Consider the following 17,889-nt stretch of genomic DNA (forward strand, 5'->3'; position numbering starts at 1 on the left):
CTGTCCCCAAGGAGATAGTAAACCAGACGTGTGTGTGTGTGTGTGTGTGTCCGTGCATGCGTGCGTGTGTGCAGAAGATTCAACTGTGAACACTGAAGTCAAGCATCTGAAACATTCCCACAGATGTGAATTGATGGTGATAACACACAATATAGCACACCAATGATCTGTAGAATGTGTTCACACATGATGAAACGCACGTTCCTGCACAGACAAATGGAACATCACACAACTTTTGTGAATGTTAAATATTTGATGAGGAACACCGTGGGACTGAAACACACTCAACATGTCTCATCACTTTATTTTCCACTTTAATGTGCAGCTTTAAACCCTACATGCATTTTCATTAAACCGTGATGTTGTTTAAATCGAACCAAGAAGAATGTCACTGTGATATACCACTGTTCAGCAGGAGATAAACTTCACTATAGACTCCATTGTTTTCAGTCTAGTCTAATATTTGTGCTTACACAATCAGATTTCATGCACGCTCACGGTACCGTGATAACATTTAAATATGATAATCATATGATAACAATGACTTGTGTTAAATTCTGTGTTATTGGAGTTTTTCTCTGTCGATTTCATGCATTTCTCAGATCACAATTGAAATTCTTGTACGACTTGTTAATCTGGTCACTTGAACACATCAATTTCATAAAAGCATAAAAGCATAAAAGCAATTTCTCATAGCATCATCATATGGTTCCCTGATGAACAGTCTTACCCCTCACAACATCTATGCAGAAGTTCATTGCATAAGGTCTACCATAAACCAACTAATAGTGTCTTTAAAGGTGTGGTGAACTGGCCTTGTTTATTGTTTTATACTGTTGTATAGCTCAGATCACAGACCGGTTATCTTCTAAGGGTGCCCAGATCTAGACTATGATGTAGGGGAAACAGAGCGCTGGCAGTAGCTGGCCCAAAAATGTGGAACAAATTGCCAATATTTTTCAAAACAGCACACACAGTGTCTTAGTTCAAAAGTCTTTTAAATCTGTTTTCTTGTGCGTTTTTGTGTCTTGTAAAGGTATAATGTTCATTTCGGTTCATTGACATACTATAGGAAACTTTGTACAGCACTTTGGTCAACCAAGGTTGTTTTAAATGTGCTTTGTAAATCTAATAAACTTGACAGTGTATGCTGTCTGACTAGCGCGTGTCACAGTATGTATCAAGTCCAAAGGCTGAAAGCAGTTTCTTTGGTGGTTTAAACAGATGTGCGCCTGACACTCCTGTACAGTGTGACATATACCGTACTTAGTTTTAGTCTATTTTGAGAGTAAAACTTCTTGTCCGGCTGCATCAAGTCCATATACTTTAACTAAATCATCCTGTTATTTACACATGTCGTCTGTTCTGCGTGTGAATGAACAGCACAGTTTAACATGCTACACAAGTGATTCTCATGGATTTGTCTGCGTCTGCGCTGTATTAGAACATGAACACATGAACTTCATCTCCACAGTTGCTCTGGGAGTTTATTTCACAACATTTTACTAACTGATGTCTTCCAGGGAAAGTAATCTCAAAAAAGTTCTGATGTCAGTGAACACAACGGAGTATATGAGTCGTGCTCCACGGTTAAGAACATGAGTGTTGCTAGAGCTCACATCTCATCCGTGTGTCTTCCAACTTTAAACTGCGGCCGATGCTTTCTGCTTCAGATCTGTTTAAGTTCAGAAAAAGACTGCTAATAACGTCTATCACTAAAAGTCTTATTTGTGAACTATTTGAAGTAACGATGAACATAACGAAAGAAAGAAAGAAAGAAATAACTCACTCAGGTAAGAAAGATGGATGCAGCTGCTCTTCATAATGAAATCATCACTGGAGTTAAGATTGTTTTCCAAGTGAAATTAAACTTTTCCTCTCTGTAACGGACGAATCCGCCGCATGTGTAAAATCCATATATTTGATGAAGAATCTTGATGTTTTATTTGGGAGGGATGAACATGTTTGGATAGTTCAGAGAATTCTATTCATACGGCAACAAGCTGAGAAACGTTCATGCCTTAAACACTGAATATTTGATTTGAATGAAACGGAAGCTTCTTTTAAAATGTGTGTCATGTTTGTGTATGAAGTTTTTGCAGAGTTTTGGATCAGTTCAGTGATGTGTTTCAGAAAGAGATAAGCACAGACAAGGACGGCCTGTTTATTTTCTTTATTTTTCAAAATCACAAGGTTTTGTTGTTATTGTGCATGTGCACACATAAAAGTAAACATTTAACAATTTCTAATGATGTCTTAGATATAATGATAAGAAAGGTGAGGTGGCGGCACTCATGGATGTTAAAGGACAAGTAACTGAAATAACAACATGGGGAAATGAGGCGGGTTATAGCTTTTCTCGATGAATCGTCCAGCCCCATATAGATGCATGTGTGTATCGCTTTCAAGCTCCTATCTTTATCTACTCTGTGTATTTAAAAGGTCTTTTTGTTTGTAAAAAGTGTTTTTATATGTACAGCTGCGTTGATACTATTGGGAATGGGAAAAAGCGGTATAATAAACTTGACTGGACCTGAGCTTTCTTTATAAATCATTCCAGCAACTAGTGATGTGTTGTGTGTATCATGATCAACTCAGACGTGTGCACATATTATTGAAAGCGGTTTATTTTCCTAGAGTAAGGGTTACAGTTAAAAAACTGCATCTCTTTCCCTAATATGTGTTCAGCTTTAAAAGGAAACAATACGAAGAGAAAGAGAGTCTGGAGAAGTCTGATTTCAATGACATGCCTGATGATACACAATACAAAAACAAACAATGTCAAAAAAGCAATACAAAAGCAGAAAATACGTTCTATCTGAGTAAATAAGAGACTAATAAGAATTGAGTGAGAGAATTTAAGAAGCTACAGTGATCCTTAGAGACTACACAGCAAAAGAAACATAAGAAATGTTTCTGGGAATGTGAGGAAGTCTTCACTCGTTTGGATTGGGGTTGGCATCGGGATACTGGGAGAGGTCAAAGGTCAAGACCTTACTGATAACGCAGTCTCCTTGCTATTGTTTAAACAGACAGAGAGTGAGTGAGTGAGTGAGTGAGTGAGTTAGGGCATAATAAACACAATGTATGTGTGTGAACTCTGACCTCAGGATAGACTCCGATCAGCGAGTCGGCTTTGGTGTAAAATTCTTCTTTCAGGGAGATCACAATGGCCTGGAAGTTCAGGACCGACTGATCTTTGATGTAGTTTGCCACCTACACAACACAACAAACAAGAGAACTGCAGTGTACTGAAAGTCTTTCCATTTCAATTCAATGATGACATCACACTTAAAGTGACACGAACAGAAGATACAATGAATGTCAAATCTGACAAATCTGAAAATCTTAAAATTAAAGAACAATGTTCTGATAAACATCGTTCAATCAAACAACAGGAGGAAGACTTTACCATCAAGTCATCAGATTGTAAGTGAGTTATGATGTGTAAGGCCACTGTGACTCAAATTATTCTGTTTGCTAATGTGATTTTGACTGTGGTCGGTCTTAAATTGAACATTTTTGCTGTTATTCTGCATATCAGTGACATTTAATCATATAAATGATCTATTAACTACGGTCAGTTCCATACGTTTATTTATGTGTAACGTTACCAGTTTATAATTAATTATAATTTTATAATTTAGTCATTTGGCGGACGCTTTTATCCAAAGCGACTTACAGTGCACTTATTACAGGGACAATCCCCCTGGAGCAACATGGAGTAAAGTGTCTTGCTCAAGGACACACTGGTGGTGGCTGCTGGGATCGAACCAGCAACCTTTGATTTACCAGTTCAGTGGTTTAACCCACTAGACCACCATCTCACATGGTTTAATATGAAGATTTATAATAATGATTTGTGTTCACTGTCTGCTGGTGTAGTTGTTCTTCGCTGAGAGCTCTCATGAGGTGTTAAACTGGTCTTGTGTATGCTGGTCTGTGTTGGTTTATGATCAGACTGGGAGGCAGTGTTGGTCACGTGGCCCATTATTCTGATGGAGAGCACATACACGTGGGCAGCAATCATCATGCACATGAGTAATAATGATTTGTGTTTGTATTGTGTGTTATTTTGGTGAGAACTGTCTTGCTGTGTTCTGCTTGTTTTGTTTCAAGTCTGGATTAGCATTGTTAATTTGTCATGTGGTATAATGATGTATGTGCACTTCTATAGGACAGCACAGTCAGGTAAAGTCTCTTAGTTTACTGTGGAATATTATGTGTGTGTGTTGGGGTGTGCACGTGCGCAGAGGGCCGAGGTTCAAACGTCACGTTCGCTACGGATCTGCAGTGAAGGTTTAGTTTGTGAGGAAATAAAGTCATGAACATCTGCGAGAAGAGAATGTTTATCTTTCAGTGTTTTATTTGGAATCACTGGCTCTGGCGCTCGGGTTGTGTTTGAAGAGATGAACCCATACATCACTTTTGACCTTCTGTTAATTCAGCACTTCTGTGTCCAAAGTGACAAACATCTGTCCACGCAGCAGTACTGAATGAAGATGTGGTGTCACAACAACACTCACCTTGCCGATGTTGGTGTTATCGAGCGCAGCATCAATCTCATCCAGCACAAAGAACGGAGCAGGTTTATAGCTGTAAGAGAGAGACATGTGTCAGTGAGGAGAAGAGCGGCGGACGCGTTTCAAACGACAGAAAGGTGCTCCACGTGTACCTGTGAATGGCGAAGAGCAAGGCCAGTGCCGCCACAGTCTTCTCTCCTCCAGACAGGTTGTCCATAGGCCTGAAGCGTTTCCCCGGAGCCACGCAGTTATAGTTGATGCCGTCCAGATACGGTTCCTCTGGGTTCTCAGGACCTAAGAACGCCTGCAATGACACACACACAGATTTTCATCACTGGAGGAGACGCAGGCGGGCGGCATTTACCAGCGCTGAGCTCAGGTACCTGGGCGCTGCTGTTGCGAGACAAGGCTTTATAGATCTCATCAATGTTGGTGGCCACAGACTCAAAACAGGCATTGAAACGGTCAAATCTCTCCTTCTTGATCTGTTCGAACGCCTGCTTGGCTCTCTTCGCCCTCTTCCTGGCTGCTTCAAATTCTGTGGTGTTCAATCAACAAAGCAAACAGAGATCAATCATGTGATATTGACAGGCCACCTGTGAACACATGACGAGCGGAGGGGCTGACCGTCGCTGGTCTCCTGGAACTTGTCTCGCACGCTCTCTAGTTTCTCCATGGCCTTCATGTTAGGAGCGCTGATCCTCTGGAGAATGCTCTGCTGTTCATTCAGTCTCTGCTGTAAGGTGTTCATCTCCCCTTTCACCTCGTCCTCTGCCAGCGAGTCCTGCAGGAAATCCAGTCACGTGACATCACACACAAACACACATCACTGCTAACAGGTTTTTGATAGACGTACCTTCAAATCCTCAGACAGACTGCTGTAGTCGATCTCGATGAGAGCTTCTTTAGCCAGGACAGTGCTGGAGGTCTTCTGACTGCTGCTGAGACTCTCTTCAGCCTGAGAGCTTCCCTACAACATATCACACAGTGTTTAAAGCCCTCCTGTGACATCATCAGCTTTACATGTACTCATGGCATCACAAACCAAAAAGCCCCCAAAAGAAACAAATCCAAGGACATTTGAGCAGCACCACAGCACCTTAGCCCTTCGGATTGAAGATCTACAGTTTACAATAAAACACTTTCAGCACGCAGCAGTGTATGTGTGGGGCTGTCAACATTACTCCATTCAGGTCCAGTACCCGGTTAAAAAAACTCAATCACATTTGTACGTGTCGACTACTTGTGATTATACAAGAAGCGCAGTTTCCGGTAACAAACGACCCTAACCCACACCTCTGAAGTGTGATATTTCCCACCACAAACACAGAAGTAACACCTGGATTTATGTAACACATGGTGTAGTAGGATTAAAACACACATTCATCTTGTTGCAGGTTTTTCATCAAATGCTTTGGGTCCTGTGAGACTCACAGACGTGTGTGTCACGCACTTAAACAATAGGCCTAGAAACAACACAAAGCCTTGTGACCGAAGAAAACCATCCTGTTTATATTGGTGATAATGAACAATCCTCACCATCAACTAAACGCTAATTTCTTAGAAGTATGTGAGGACGTTCATTGCACACACTCATTCATGTTGTTACAAACTCTTGTATACACGCAGCAGTCTGTTATCAAAGGGACATTTCCACAAACACAAACATGAAGCGGCAGGAAACGGAATGTGATTGTTAAATAGTAAAAAAATGAATAGATGCAACCAGTTCAGCATACTATAATTGATAGCCTAGCATATTATAGCAAACATAAAGTCACTAAATCTAGTGAGTTGCAAATTTATCAGTTATCGTCAGAACAATTAGGAAGGAATGAGAAATGTAGTCACTGTAGTCGTGGTGGGAGGATTTAGGATGAAATGAATCAAATGAATGTGCATCATCTCTCTCTCTCTCTGAACTGATACAAATACATGGGATTACTGGACTACCAAACACTGGAGAGTGACAGCCCTATATACAAAACATGTGTGTGTGTGAAGCGGTACCTCTTCCTGACTGATGTCATCCATCGTTCCCGAGCGCAGCGGCAGTCTGATGTCCTGCATCTTACAGGCCTGCAGCAGGTTGCGTCTGTCACTGCGTTTCTGCTCCAGTTTGGTCTCGATGGCGGTCACCTCCTTCTGCAGCTGCGTCAACTCCCTGACAGAGCAGACACCAATCACATCACATCATCACATCCCAAACATCTGCAGGTGTGCTGACGGATCTTACTTGTTGGCACCGCCCAGTTTCTTCCGGATCTCCTCCATCTCGTGGTTTTTATCGTTCACCTCAGACTTCTTGGCCAGATGTTGGTTTTTGAGATCCTGCAGCTGTGCCATGGTCTCGTCTATGATCTTCATGTTCCTCTGCTCTTCCTGTTGAAGCAGATGAAGTTGAGCGAGCGTGCACAGGGGCATGATCACCAGACCCACCGATCTCTATGCTCTTACCTTCTTCAATCTCTCGATCTCATTCTCGTCTTTCTTCACCGTTTGCTCCCACATGATGACCTTCTCTTGGTCTTCCTTCAGCTGGTTCTTCTCATAGTCCAGCTGGATGGCCAGACGCGTCTTCTGAGTCTCAAACTCGAGTCTAATGAGATCAGAGATTAGCAGTCATGGATACGCACGTCTCTCACCATCAATAAACCTTTTTCAGGTTTCAGAAATCTCACCGCTTCTTTGCAATCTCATTTTGCCTCTTGACCTTCTCTTCCTCAAACTCACGAATGTTACGCACGCCGATCTCCTTACAGAACTCCACAAAGACTTCATCCTCTACCTGAAAGAACATGACACGAGCACAAAGACTGAGCACAGCACAACTCCAGAGGTACGTGTGTTTTTTTGGCGGCTGATGCTTTAGAATAATTTCAAACATGAACGTGAGCACGACAGCTCATCTTGTGATATTATAGTTATCCTTCAGTTTCGGAGATGATGTTTCTCACCACATTCATACGGTCCTTCAGGTCCTTCATGTCTCGCTCACGTGATTGGACGATTCTCTTAATGTCATTGATGCGAGGACCAAAGTTAGCAAGCTCACTCTCCAGTTTAGACTTTTCCTGAAATAAGAAATGATAGGTATTAATGGAAAGATTTGATTGTCTCGATTCTCTGTCTCTGGTTTGCTCTATCATTTCAAGCTAATGGACCGTTTGTCATGTATGATCCAGAACTAACATCATTCAAAGTCAAAAGACACATCTACCCACAGGCAGCCCATCATCGCTCTTTTCATTTCCTCACTGGACAGTAACAGACAAATATACAGAAAACCCCTGGAGACTGAAACTTCCAGTGCAGTTAGATCAGGCAGTGTTTCCTTCTGATGGCCAACACATTTAAACACAACACCACCAGTCAGTCAGCTGGACTAAAAGAGGGTTTAGTGGTCATCGAGATTGATGGGGAAGCCCTTCAGATTTATAGATCAAACTCCTTCCAACATCATCCCCAATCCTAACACCACATCAGTCTGCTCTCCAGCTCATGTACCTGCATGTTGAGGGACAGGTGTCTGGTCTTTGTCTGCTCCAGGTCACTCTGAGAATATTTCAGTCTCATCTGTAGGCCGTGAGCTTGAGACTGCACCTGACGCAGCTCCGCCTCCTTCCTCTTGGCCTTCATTTGCTCCTGATACACACACATGAAACATGACATTCATCAGTCGACCTCTCACCTGAAGTGTGTGTGTGTGTGTGCGCACGCTTACTTTCAGCTCGTCGGTGAGTTTCTCCTTTCTTTCCTTCAGTTTGTCCACAGCTTTCTCATCCCAGCGGCGAGCTTTGGCCTTCAGATCGCTGGCACCACCAGAGATCACACCAGACTTCTGGAACAACGTCCCATCCAGAGCCACCGTCTGACAGACAAACACACTCAATTATTACAGCAGCCACAAATGTCAGATTCCCTCACGATCTTTTCAGGATTTTTCGTTCTTCGTGCAGAATGAAGGGACTAGAGCTTGAGGTTCTCCCTTCTTCATCATATACATACATGTGATGTGTGTGTGAATGTTCAGGACTGATGTGGTATTCATGATTTCAGTCATTTCAGCTGTCACCGCTCATGATGAAGTGAAGGAGTGAATAAAAAGTCCTTGTGGTGTCTTTCTCTTCATACCTTGTGTCTATACGGTCCTCCGAAGGCGATTCTGCGAGCGTCCTCCACGTTCTCGCACACCAGAGCGTTTCCACAGGCGTACTGCAGAGCTTTCTTAATGTGTGGCGGCTCGTAACGGATCACGTCGATCACAAGTTTAGCACCGCGCAGCTCGCGCAGCTTCTCGTCTGTGGGTCTGACCTGTGATGCACATCAGAACACACACACGGTCAGCACGTGACACTCCATCTGATGAAACACGAGCACAGACACGTCCTCACCTCCAGGTAGTCCAGAGGAAGAAAGGTCTCGGGCTCCCCGCGCTGCTCTTTAATGTACTGGATGCAGTCGCGACCCGTCTTCTCAGAGTCCACGATGATGGCGTCCATGTTCTTGCCCAGAACTTTGGTGATGGCGATCTGGAATTTCTTCTGCGTTGGCTGGCAGAGGTCAATCAGTCGGCCGTACTGGAGAATGGAGAAAGAAACGTGGGTCGGTGTGTGTGTGTGTGTGTGTGTGTGTGTGTGTGTGTGAGAGAGATGAGAGCGTGAGGGACGGGTGTGATTCCTCACCACTGATCCAGGATAAAGTCTCTTGATGCTCTCCAGGATCTCAGCTTTACGCTGCTGTCTGCTGTTTTCCTGTCTGTCGATACGAGCATCACCCAACTGCTCCATCACCTGCACCACACACAACATCACATCACAATCTCATTCAAGCTTTCTTCACATTTCTGTAGAAGGAAACATTATTCTTGAAATCTCTTTCTGTTCTGTTAAATGTTGAAGAAATTAGCAAAGCAAACCTCTGACTAGCACTTTCATTTTCCTTACTGAGCTAGTCAATGATGTCCCAGAAATCAGAGTTGATAACATGTCTCCAAATATCTTTCTTTGTGTTCAGCAGAACAAAGATATGTTGTACAGGTTTGGAACAATCGGGGGCTTTAGTAAATAAACCCTGATGTGAGGGAAACTTTGGGTTTTCTGCTTCAGAATGTGAGGTTTGTTAAAACAGAGAAAGCAGGGCAACTCAAGCCTGTTTCTAAAGGAGAGGTACTCATACTTAGAATCAGTAACCATAGTAACTTACTTTGTCAACCTAACCTTGTCGAGAGCAGCTTTTATTGATGCGTGTTTTACATTGCTCTACTGTGAAAAGGGTTATAGAAATAAACAGCTGAAGAACGGCTGTGAACTGAGCTCTGACTCTCACCTGGTTGAGCTCCGTGTTTATCTCATCGATTCTTCGTTTGGCCTGTTCCACTTCCTCTGTCAGCTCCTCCTCCATCCTTTTCTGCTCATCCAAAGACTGTCTGGAGAGCAGAAACCCAGAGGAATGTCAGAGATGTTCATGTGCACGTGACACATGTTTATCAGACATGTGATGTGATGTGATGTGTGTGTGTACCGGCTGGTGGTGATGTAGTCCTCCAGCTTCTCAATGCGTTTCTGGTTTTCCTCAATCTCTCTGATCTTCTGCTTGATCTTAGCCTGTAGATACAACACTGTCTGTCTATTTCTCACACTATACATGCAAACATCAATTTACACAACAACATGTTTAACTACACATAGACTGGGTTGGGTTAAACCTGGACACGTGTTTGTGCGCAGGCATGACGACATTACCACTACTGGTCTGGTATGCGTGATATAGCTGAATTTTCCTGGATCTCAGAGAACACGGATTGTTTTAAGAACGCTGTTGTGTGTACATGAAAGTTGTCAAAAGGACAAAGAATCACTTGAATGTCTCTTTCACATAAGCGTAGCATTAGTTAACGCAAACCTGTTTTTTTTAGATAAGATTTGATCTCTTTATTGTCATGGCATGACACATCGAATGAAATGAGATCACTTCATACAGATACACTTCACATCACAGGTAAAAGACTGCATCTGTACCTCGGTCTCAATCTTCTTCCTCTCCTCCAGGTCCAGTCGGTCCTGGTCAGCTTTCTGGTCTCTGTTAAATTTCTCCAGCTCTTGGGCTAGTGTTGCTGCTCGCTTACTGGCCTCCTCCTTCAGACGGTGATACGCCTTCACCTAACACACACAAACACACAGCGCATTAAAGGGGAAGTGTGGGACATGTTTTGGGGTCGTATTGAATGGCCAGAGTACTGGTTTTGTTACACGAATCTGCCAACCCAAGCTGTGCGCAGAAGTTCCGTGTATATATTTCATGCACATGTAAACAAATCTTTGAGTCGTATTGCAACATTAAGTGAACAGCACTTTCATAATCTGCAATCAGATTGAAATCCTTTGAATCGTTTTGTATTTAACAGCAGCATTTCAATTCTGCAACACCGCACATCTTTGCTGTCTGAGTGATGAAGACTGTGATCTGATGGGAGATGTGTTAGGAGAGTAATCGCTGTACAGGGTATCGATCGTTCTCAAAGAGTGTCTTTAGTCTTTCATATAGTCATGTGGCTGATGTGAACTGTGAGTGGATGATGTGTGTACCTGGTTCTCCTCCAGCTGGAGATCTTGTCCCTGACTCTGAGCCTCCTCCTCCATGCGTTCCTCAAACTCCTGTCTAGCCATCTCCACAGCGCCCTGCTCGCGGTCCAGCTCCTCCATGTCGGCCTTGCGCTTTTTGTAGCATTTCTGGGCGTTCTGAAGAGATTTGCGTGCAGCCTCCAGCTTTTTGATCTTGTGTGCCGTGTTTTCTTTGGCTTTGATGTAGAGCGGCCTCTTCTGATTGAGTTCTGCATCTTTCTCCCTGCATCAACAAACAGCAATGACTGACTGAAAGAGGCAAACTAAAGCCTTGGACACTTCAAACAACAACTAGAAAGCAAAGTGTATATGACAGCAGGGGACGGCCGATACCAGTTTTTCCTTTACGATCTGATTCCAATACCTGAATTGAAAGTTTGGTCGAAACCGATACTAGTTTTGCTTTTTCCTATAAAAAGTGAAAATACTTCACTACTGTACATCTCTACTCTAATGTAAAGTGGCACACAAGGGCCCATAAACATCCCGTGTGCAGAATGATGCGCTTCATTCATTTTCTTATTATGAGATAGTATATGTTATTCTGCTATATGTAAATATGTTTTACATAAACTGAAATGCATCCTTCCAACAGTTAACTGTGCCTATGAATCAGAGGGTTAAAAACAGTTATTGTGTGCGAGTGACGCCTTTTACTTTGAGACCGCTTCCAGTGCTTTAACCTAAGACACCCAACTCCAGCAAAATAAAATCATTTAAAACAAAACCCAAAAACTATTAAATCTAGTGCAGAATAATTCAAACATTGGAACATGTTGTAAAGAGAGGTCTCCTGACCGTCACTGAACACTAGAGTATGAGAGTGACGGATTACAAAAGAATCTTTACTTTTCTCCTCACATGAAGCCATCACTTGACATTAGACAATATTACAATTTAGCGCCTGAAACTCTTCAGCGGTTCTCTAATAGCTCATCCTTCTTACAGCTTGATAATATTATTCAGCAAAGGATCAGATTTTGGATCAACCTGCAACTTTAAGATACCCGATCCAGCTAAAAATGTCCATATCAACACGATATCCAACCACAGTATCAGGATCAGAACACCCCTGAGCTGACCGTCTGCGGCTCTTTCATAAAGTCATTAAGTAGGGGTGTCGAAATTAATCATTTTTATGATGCATCGCGATGCAAACGAGGACGATTCGGTATCGGTTCAGTTACAGACCATAACCGGTTATTACGTACTTACGTTTTTCTGACGTCACGTCGCATACGTGCTTTAATCAAAAATGCTCCAATTACTTTAAAAGCCGACACATTTCGGCTTTTATGAAAAATGCGGTAAGCACGACCAGGACAGGAGACAAACTGTGTGTAAATGTTGTCACACACAAATAAAACACACAGGGGAATGGGCGTAAATCCCGGGGGGACGGAGGGGACACTTCCCCAACATCCGAGAGTTGTCCCCTGCTCAAATCAATTACGTCACATATATGTTTATGTTTACCTAAACTAACTGTGCACTGCCTGCTCTCCGCGTTCATCTCACCTGCGCATTGCGGAACATATTTAAGTCAGGTATGCGATCAGTTCATCCGTGGTTGTTGAACTCTAGTAAGAAAGATATTTTATTCACTTTAAATGAAGCGATTCTCTTTAATGTAGTTGATGCTGATTCTTTAATAAATTAGTTGTTGCAAAAAATGCTGATTACCGATGTATTTTACATGAATCTGCTATGTAAGCGATTATAACTTACTTGGCTAGTAAACGTTAGCGAGTTAACGTTAGCTTGTTACAAAGGACGTCACACACTGCAACTAACACGCCGAAGCCGTTTCCCATGCATCGTTTTATTTTTGGGGACCTTCTCAGCATCTATTTTTTCTGCAGTATGTTCGTGGCGGATAAGCTAAACATTCAGTTTACTGAAACTCGGGCAATTCATCAATGAGTACAACACAGACTTTAAGCATTCGTCACTGTTACTGACTGTTTGTTTGGGTACACGAACATGAACAAAGTTTGTTGGCGGAGGCAGTGCACTACAGAGGAAAATAACAACCACTCATTAGTGTAGATGTACGGTGACTTTATCAGACGATGTTGCAGTATAAATCAGGATAACATGTGTTTAAAAAGTGACTCATTGTTAACATGTAGTATCATGGGTATTGTGATTTTATATTTGTTTCCTGTCTTCACAACAGAGACAAAAAATATAAATGGTATGAAGCTGTTTTGTTCACTTGTATTACAGTATGGGAAAGTTCAGTTAAGTTGTAATATGACTGCAAGTCTGCATGATAAACCTATGAACCTAATGCATATTGTCGCTTTGTGTCGTAGTTTGTACAATTTTGACTGTATTATTTGTGTCCCCTTCAAAAATTGCTCTTGAGAATTTTTTTGTGTATTGTCACCCCACTACTGTTAAATGAGATTAACTCCCATGCGCAGGGGGTAATACCACAAATGCTAAAGCCCAGACTTGAGTTTTGTTTGATAGTCAAATTAGAGCAGGTAAAATTACAGTTTCAGTTCATACTGCCTGTATCTATTGACAAACATGTGAACTAGTAAAGTTGAAATTTGAGACGTCAATGCATCGTGATATCGAATTGAACCGAATCGATGACATGATAATCGTAATCGAACCGAACCGTGACACCAGTGTAGGTTCACACCTCTATCATTAAGTGATAGATATTCATCTCTGAAAGCCAAAGAGACACAGCTGAAGAAACTTCACTTCAATGTGATTGACATTCATCATCATCTGTGTGTTTGTGTGTGTGGTGAACAGCTCGGAGGAGCATAAAACTCATCAGCACCCCGACTGCCAGCGGTAGTATTAAACCCAGTTTCAATCTGATGATGCTAGCAGTTAAACGCAGGCCTGCAAACAGGTCTGACTATCACCAGGGTGAGGAATGTTAATGTGGCCTTGTGAAACACTTCATGGCTTTGGCTTGTGATCTAACACATGCAGAATATATCTGAGACTCACTTGATCTCCTTCTCAATGGTCTGCTGGTCTCTCATCATTCGACCCAGCTCTTTCTTCTTGTCCTTCAGCTCCTCCTCCACACGGTCCATGCGCTTTCGGTCTTTATCGATCTCTTTGTTGCGGTGGGCAAGCTCTCGGTTCAGTTTGTCGATCTCAGATTCATTGTGGAAGAGTTTGAAGAGCTGTAACTGAACGTTAGCGCGCACCACCTCGTCCTTGAGCCGCTGGTAACGCTCGGCCTGCGCAGAACACACACACACAACAACACAGCTCACGTCAGAGACTCACGGAGGACAGTCATCACGACACACTTCATCTCACTCATTCATCTCACACCTCTTCTTTCTCCTGTTTGGCTTCTTTTCGCTCAGCGGCGATGTTTTTCTTACGATGGTAGTTAAACTGCGTGTCCTCCTCTGCCTTCACCATCTCTTTCTTACATCTGTCGTACTCCTGCGCCAGTTCTCCGGAGCGAGAGATCTCCTCAAACAGAGCCGTCCTCTCTTTAGGGTTCTTCATAGCGATGGACTCAACGGCACCCTGCACAGAAACATCACATGACAAACTCATCGTCCGTCATCCTTACCTGCTGTAACCTCCAGTACATCACATATTCATATCACTAGATATATTTATCTTTCAGACTGTAGTTTCAGTGTGACCAGCACTTGCACCGATTAGACAACTAAATGAAATGAAATAAACTCTTATGCCCCTATCGCTTTTAACTATATCTAAACATTTATTCATTTGCATGTATGTTTATGTTTATAGGAATGAATATGCAGAGTACATAGACATATATTATGTTAACACAAACTTCTATTTGGATGCGATTAACATTCATTGTAAAACCCGTCCTGACAGTTTTGTCTTGCAATTTCCTGCAGAAAGCAATGTTACCATTATAATGCCACGCCTGTGTTGTGGGATTATGTCACAACTGTGGGATTAATAACAATCACAACACATTCTCTAATTTAAACTAGGGGTGTGCACGAATATTCGAAAAATTTGAATATTTGAACTGCAGTACTTAATCGAATAATAAAATCGCTACTCGAATTTTGCTATAATATTGCTCTGTTGTCCAAGGACGCAAACTAATACTAAGAGTTATACGTATATGCACTGGGTGGAGCTGTGGAGCGCGCAGTGAAAGTAAGATGAGTGCGTTTGATGACAAAATTGCGTCCTCGACCTGTAAACGCAGCAAAGTTTGGAACTACTTTGTTATAAATGATCAACAAATTTATCAGGCGAAACTAAGTTATTATCATAGCACCACTTCAATAAGGAATCATATGAAGTCCAAACACCGAAACGTAATTATTGACCCACCGAATAAGACGGACAGCTGCCCATCACAGCATTCGCGACTGCCGAAAGACGGAGATGTACCCCCGAGCGAACCGAAAAGACCACTCAGCTCATAGCAAAAATGTTCTCAAGAGAAATGCTTCCTTTTAGTTTCCTTAAGGGAGAAGGATTTAAAGAACTCTTGCAATTTCTAGAGCCAGATTACGACAAAACCATAACGGCGAAAATAGAGCTTCAATATGAGAGCATGGTTTCCGAACTCAAAACTACTTTAGCGACGGTAGAGTTTGTGTGCATTACATCTGACAGTTGGACAGCATTAAACACAAAGTCCTATGTCACTATAATGTGCCATTTTATTGCTGATGGTAAGGTGAACAGATATGCTTTGCCAACCTGGTGCTTCAGTAAGATTAGTCGTTTAGCGCACCGTTATTTGTGTGTCCCAGCGACATCTGTGCCGACAGAGCGTGTTTTCTCTGCAGCTCTGCAGCTAATAGACTTAGAAGCTGACTTTCACCCGATCATGTCGACATGCTAGTTTTCCTCCAGAAGAACAAGATAAAATATGCCGATTTAGTTTAAAGCATAATGTTAAAGTTACGTATTGGAGCCTTTTTTTTGCACAAATTGTGTCATGTTCTTCTCCGCTACAAAACAGGATGTATATGTACAAGCTTGTTTTTATATACCCTGACAAGCTTGTTCAGAAATGAAGAAAAGATATGTTTTACCGAAAATTACTTATTACTAATAAATTTAATTTAAATGAACAAATATTCGAATATTCGTTTTTTATGAGCTCAAATATTCGAATGTAATATTTGTGGAAAATGCACATCCCTAATCTAAATGTACTTCTGACACACATATTCTGTCAAGCACACGTAACAAGCTGGATTAAAAGTTTGAGGTTATAAAAGTTTACATTTGTTGTTTTGCTCGATCGGTTCACAAGTTTCAGGTTATATCGCACCTTGAGATCGTGTAGAGAGAGAAACAGCCTACCTGGAACACCAGAAAGTTTCTGGCTTTGATGAGGATTCCCAGTTTCTCCAGTTCTTCGCTGTACTCGGACAGACCGACCACTTTATTATTGATGCGATACTCCGACGAGGAACCTACAGCACAGCACGCGCGTGAAAGAGACAAAGTGAGCACGAGCTTCTGTCACTCACTCACACACACAACACATGTGTTAGATGTGTGTTACCTATGATGATTCTGGAGAAGGACAGATCCTGCCCACTGTCCAGCTGGTACACCATAGTCACGAACGCCCGGTTACCCGCAGGTTTACCCACCGGAGCTCCGTGAATCAAATCCTTCAGCGTCTTCACGCGCAGGTTACTGGTCTTCTCGGCCAGGACGAAACTGATGGCGTCCATGAGGTTGGACTTGCCTGCACACAACGTTCACATTTCACCTCAAAACACTTCAAGATTAACGTAGAGACTGAAGTGAATCAAACACACACACACACACACAGCGTTTACTGTCACGAGCTAACACACACAAACACACTCGCTCTCACCTGATCCGTTCGGCCCTATAATCGCCGTAAACTTGTGGAAAGGGCCGATTATTTGTCGGCCTTTGTAAGATTTAAAGTTTTCTATCTCTATTAACTTTAAATATCCCATGATGAGTGATTTGTTCAGAGCTTAATGAAAGCAAAGCTACAAGGACGCTCGCTGTTTGCACGATGAGCGAGCGCGCGCGTTATCATCAAATACAGATGCAGCACTTCCTGTGAACGGTCTGAACCTGACGGGAAGTATTAATGTGAACTCCAGTGTTCGTAATATCACATTTAAACACCTTACGAACCTAATTTCAAACAAAACAGACCCCGCAACAGCCCGCGCAATGGCTTCCCGTAAACACTGCAAACACCGCGAGATTTCGTGTACTGGTGAAGATGCACGTGCTAATCTCGCGAGAGTGTCGCGTGAGCGCAAATGCTAGTGACGTCAGGTCTGCTGTGACACCAAAGCTGCGTTCCAATTGGCCGTGAGTGGACTGCGAAGTGGACTTCAAAGGGTATTCCGCCATTTTAAGCGAGATTCCAATCCGAAGGATGCGAACATGTTTAGTTCAAAGGTCACTGCGATATAAGGAAACATCGATACAAGATTCAAAGAAGCTTTATTGGCATGATAAAACTAATTTTACATTGTCAAAGCACTGGAAAATTAAGTATAAACATTAACATTCTGCACAAATACGGATTAAGATATAAAAAAATAAAATGATATAAGCATCTATATACATATCAATATAACAGAAAAAGAGCAAAGTATTTGAGATATATTAAATGTTTACGAGTTTGGAAAATACACTACAGTATTGATGAAAGTTCTCAGTGAGATTGACAGAATCCATCACTTTGCCCAGAATTCTAACCGAATCCAACTGTTAAACAAAAACATAATTATGTATGT

At 42.2% G+C, this 17,889-nt stretch overlaps 1 protein-coding gene across 1 annotated transcript; it reads right to left on the reverse strand.

Annotated features, from left to right (window-relative positions):
• Nucleotides 1-2,158: 2,158 nt before the first annotated feature.
• Nucleotides 2,159-17,348, reverse strand: smc1al (structural maintenance of chromosomes 1A, like). The gene is made up of 26 exons (XM_056733213.1): nucleotides 16,980-17,348; nucleotides 16,659-16,847; nucleotides 16,454-16,566; nucleotides 14,462-14,665; nucleotides 14,126-14,364; nucleotides 11,111-11,369; nucleotides 10,544-10,684; nucleotides 10,047-10,129; nucleotides 9,852-9,951; nucleotides 9,209-9,316; nucleotides 8,918-9,103; nucleotides 8,658-8,837; nucleotides 8,248-8,394; nucleotides 8,031-8,168; nucleotides 7,481-7,597; nucleotides 7,205-7,311; nucleotides 6,981-7,122; nucleotides 6,760-6,905; nucleotides 6,534-6,687; nucleotides 5,380-5,493; nucleotides 5,151-5,307; nucleotides 4,907-5,061; nucleotides 4,676-4,827; nucleotides 4,527-4,596; nucleotides 3,106-3,216; nucleotides 2,159-3,017 (listed from the first exon to the last, which is right to left on the reverse strand). Exons 1-26 carry the CDS (start codon nucleotides 17,086-17,088, stop codon nucleotides 2,937-2,939), a joined length of 3,702 nt encoding a protein of 1,233 aa, XP_056589191.1. The 5' UTR covers nucleotides 17,089-17,348; the 3' UTR covers nucleotides 2,159-2,936.
• Between the last annotated feature and the right edge of the window lie 541 nt (nucleotides 17,349-17,889).

Source organism: Triplophysa dalaica, chromosome 20, assembly GCF_015846415.1.
Source record: "Triplophysa dalaica isolate WHDGS20190420 chromosome 20, ASM1584641v1, whole genome shotgun sequence".
Taxonomy (NCBI): domain Eukaryota; kingdom Metazoa; phylum Chordata; class Actinopteri; order Cypriniformes; family Nemacheilidae; genus Triplophysa; species Triplophysa dalaica.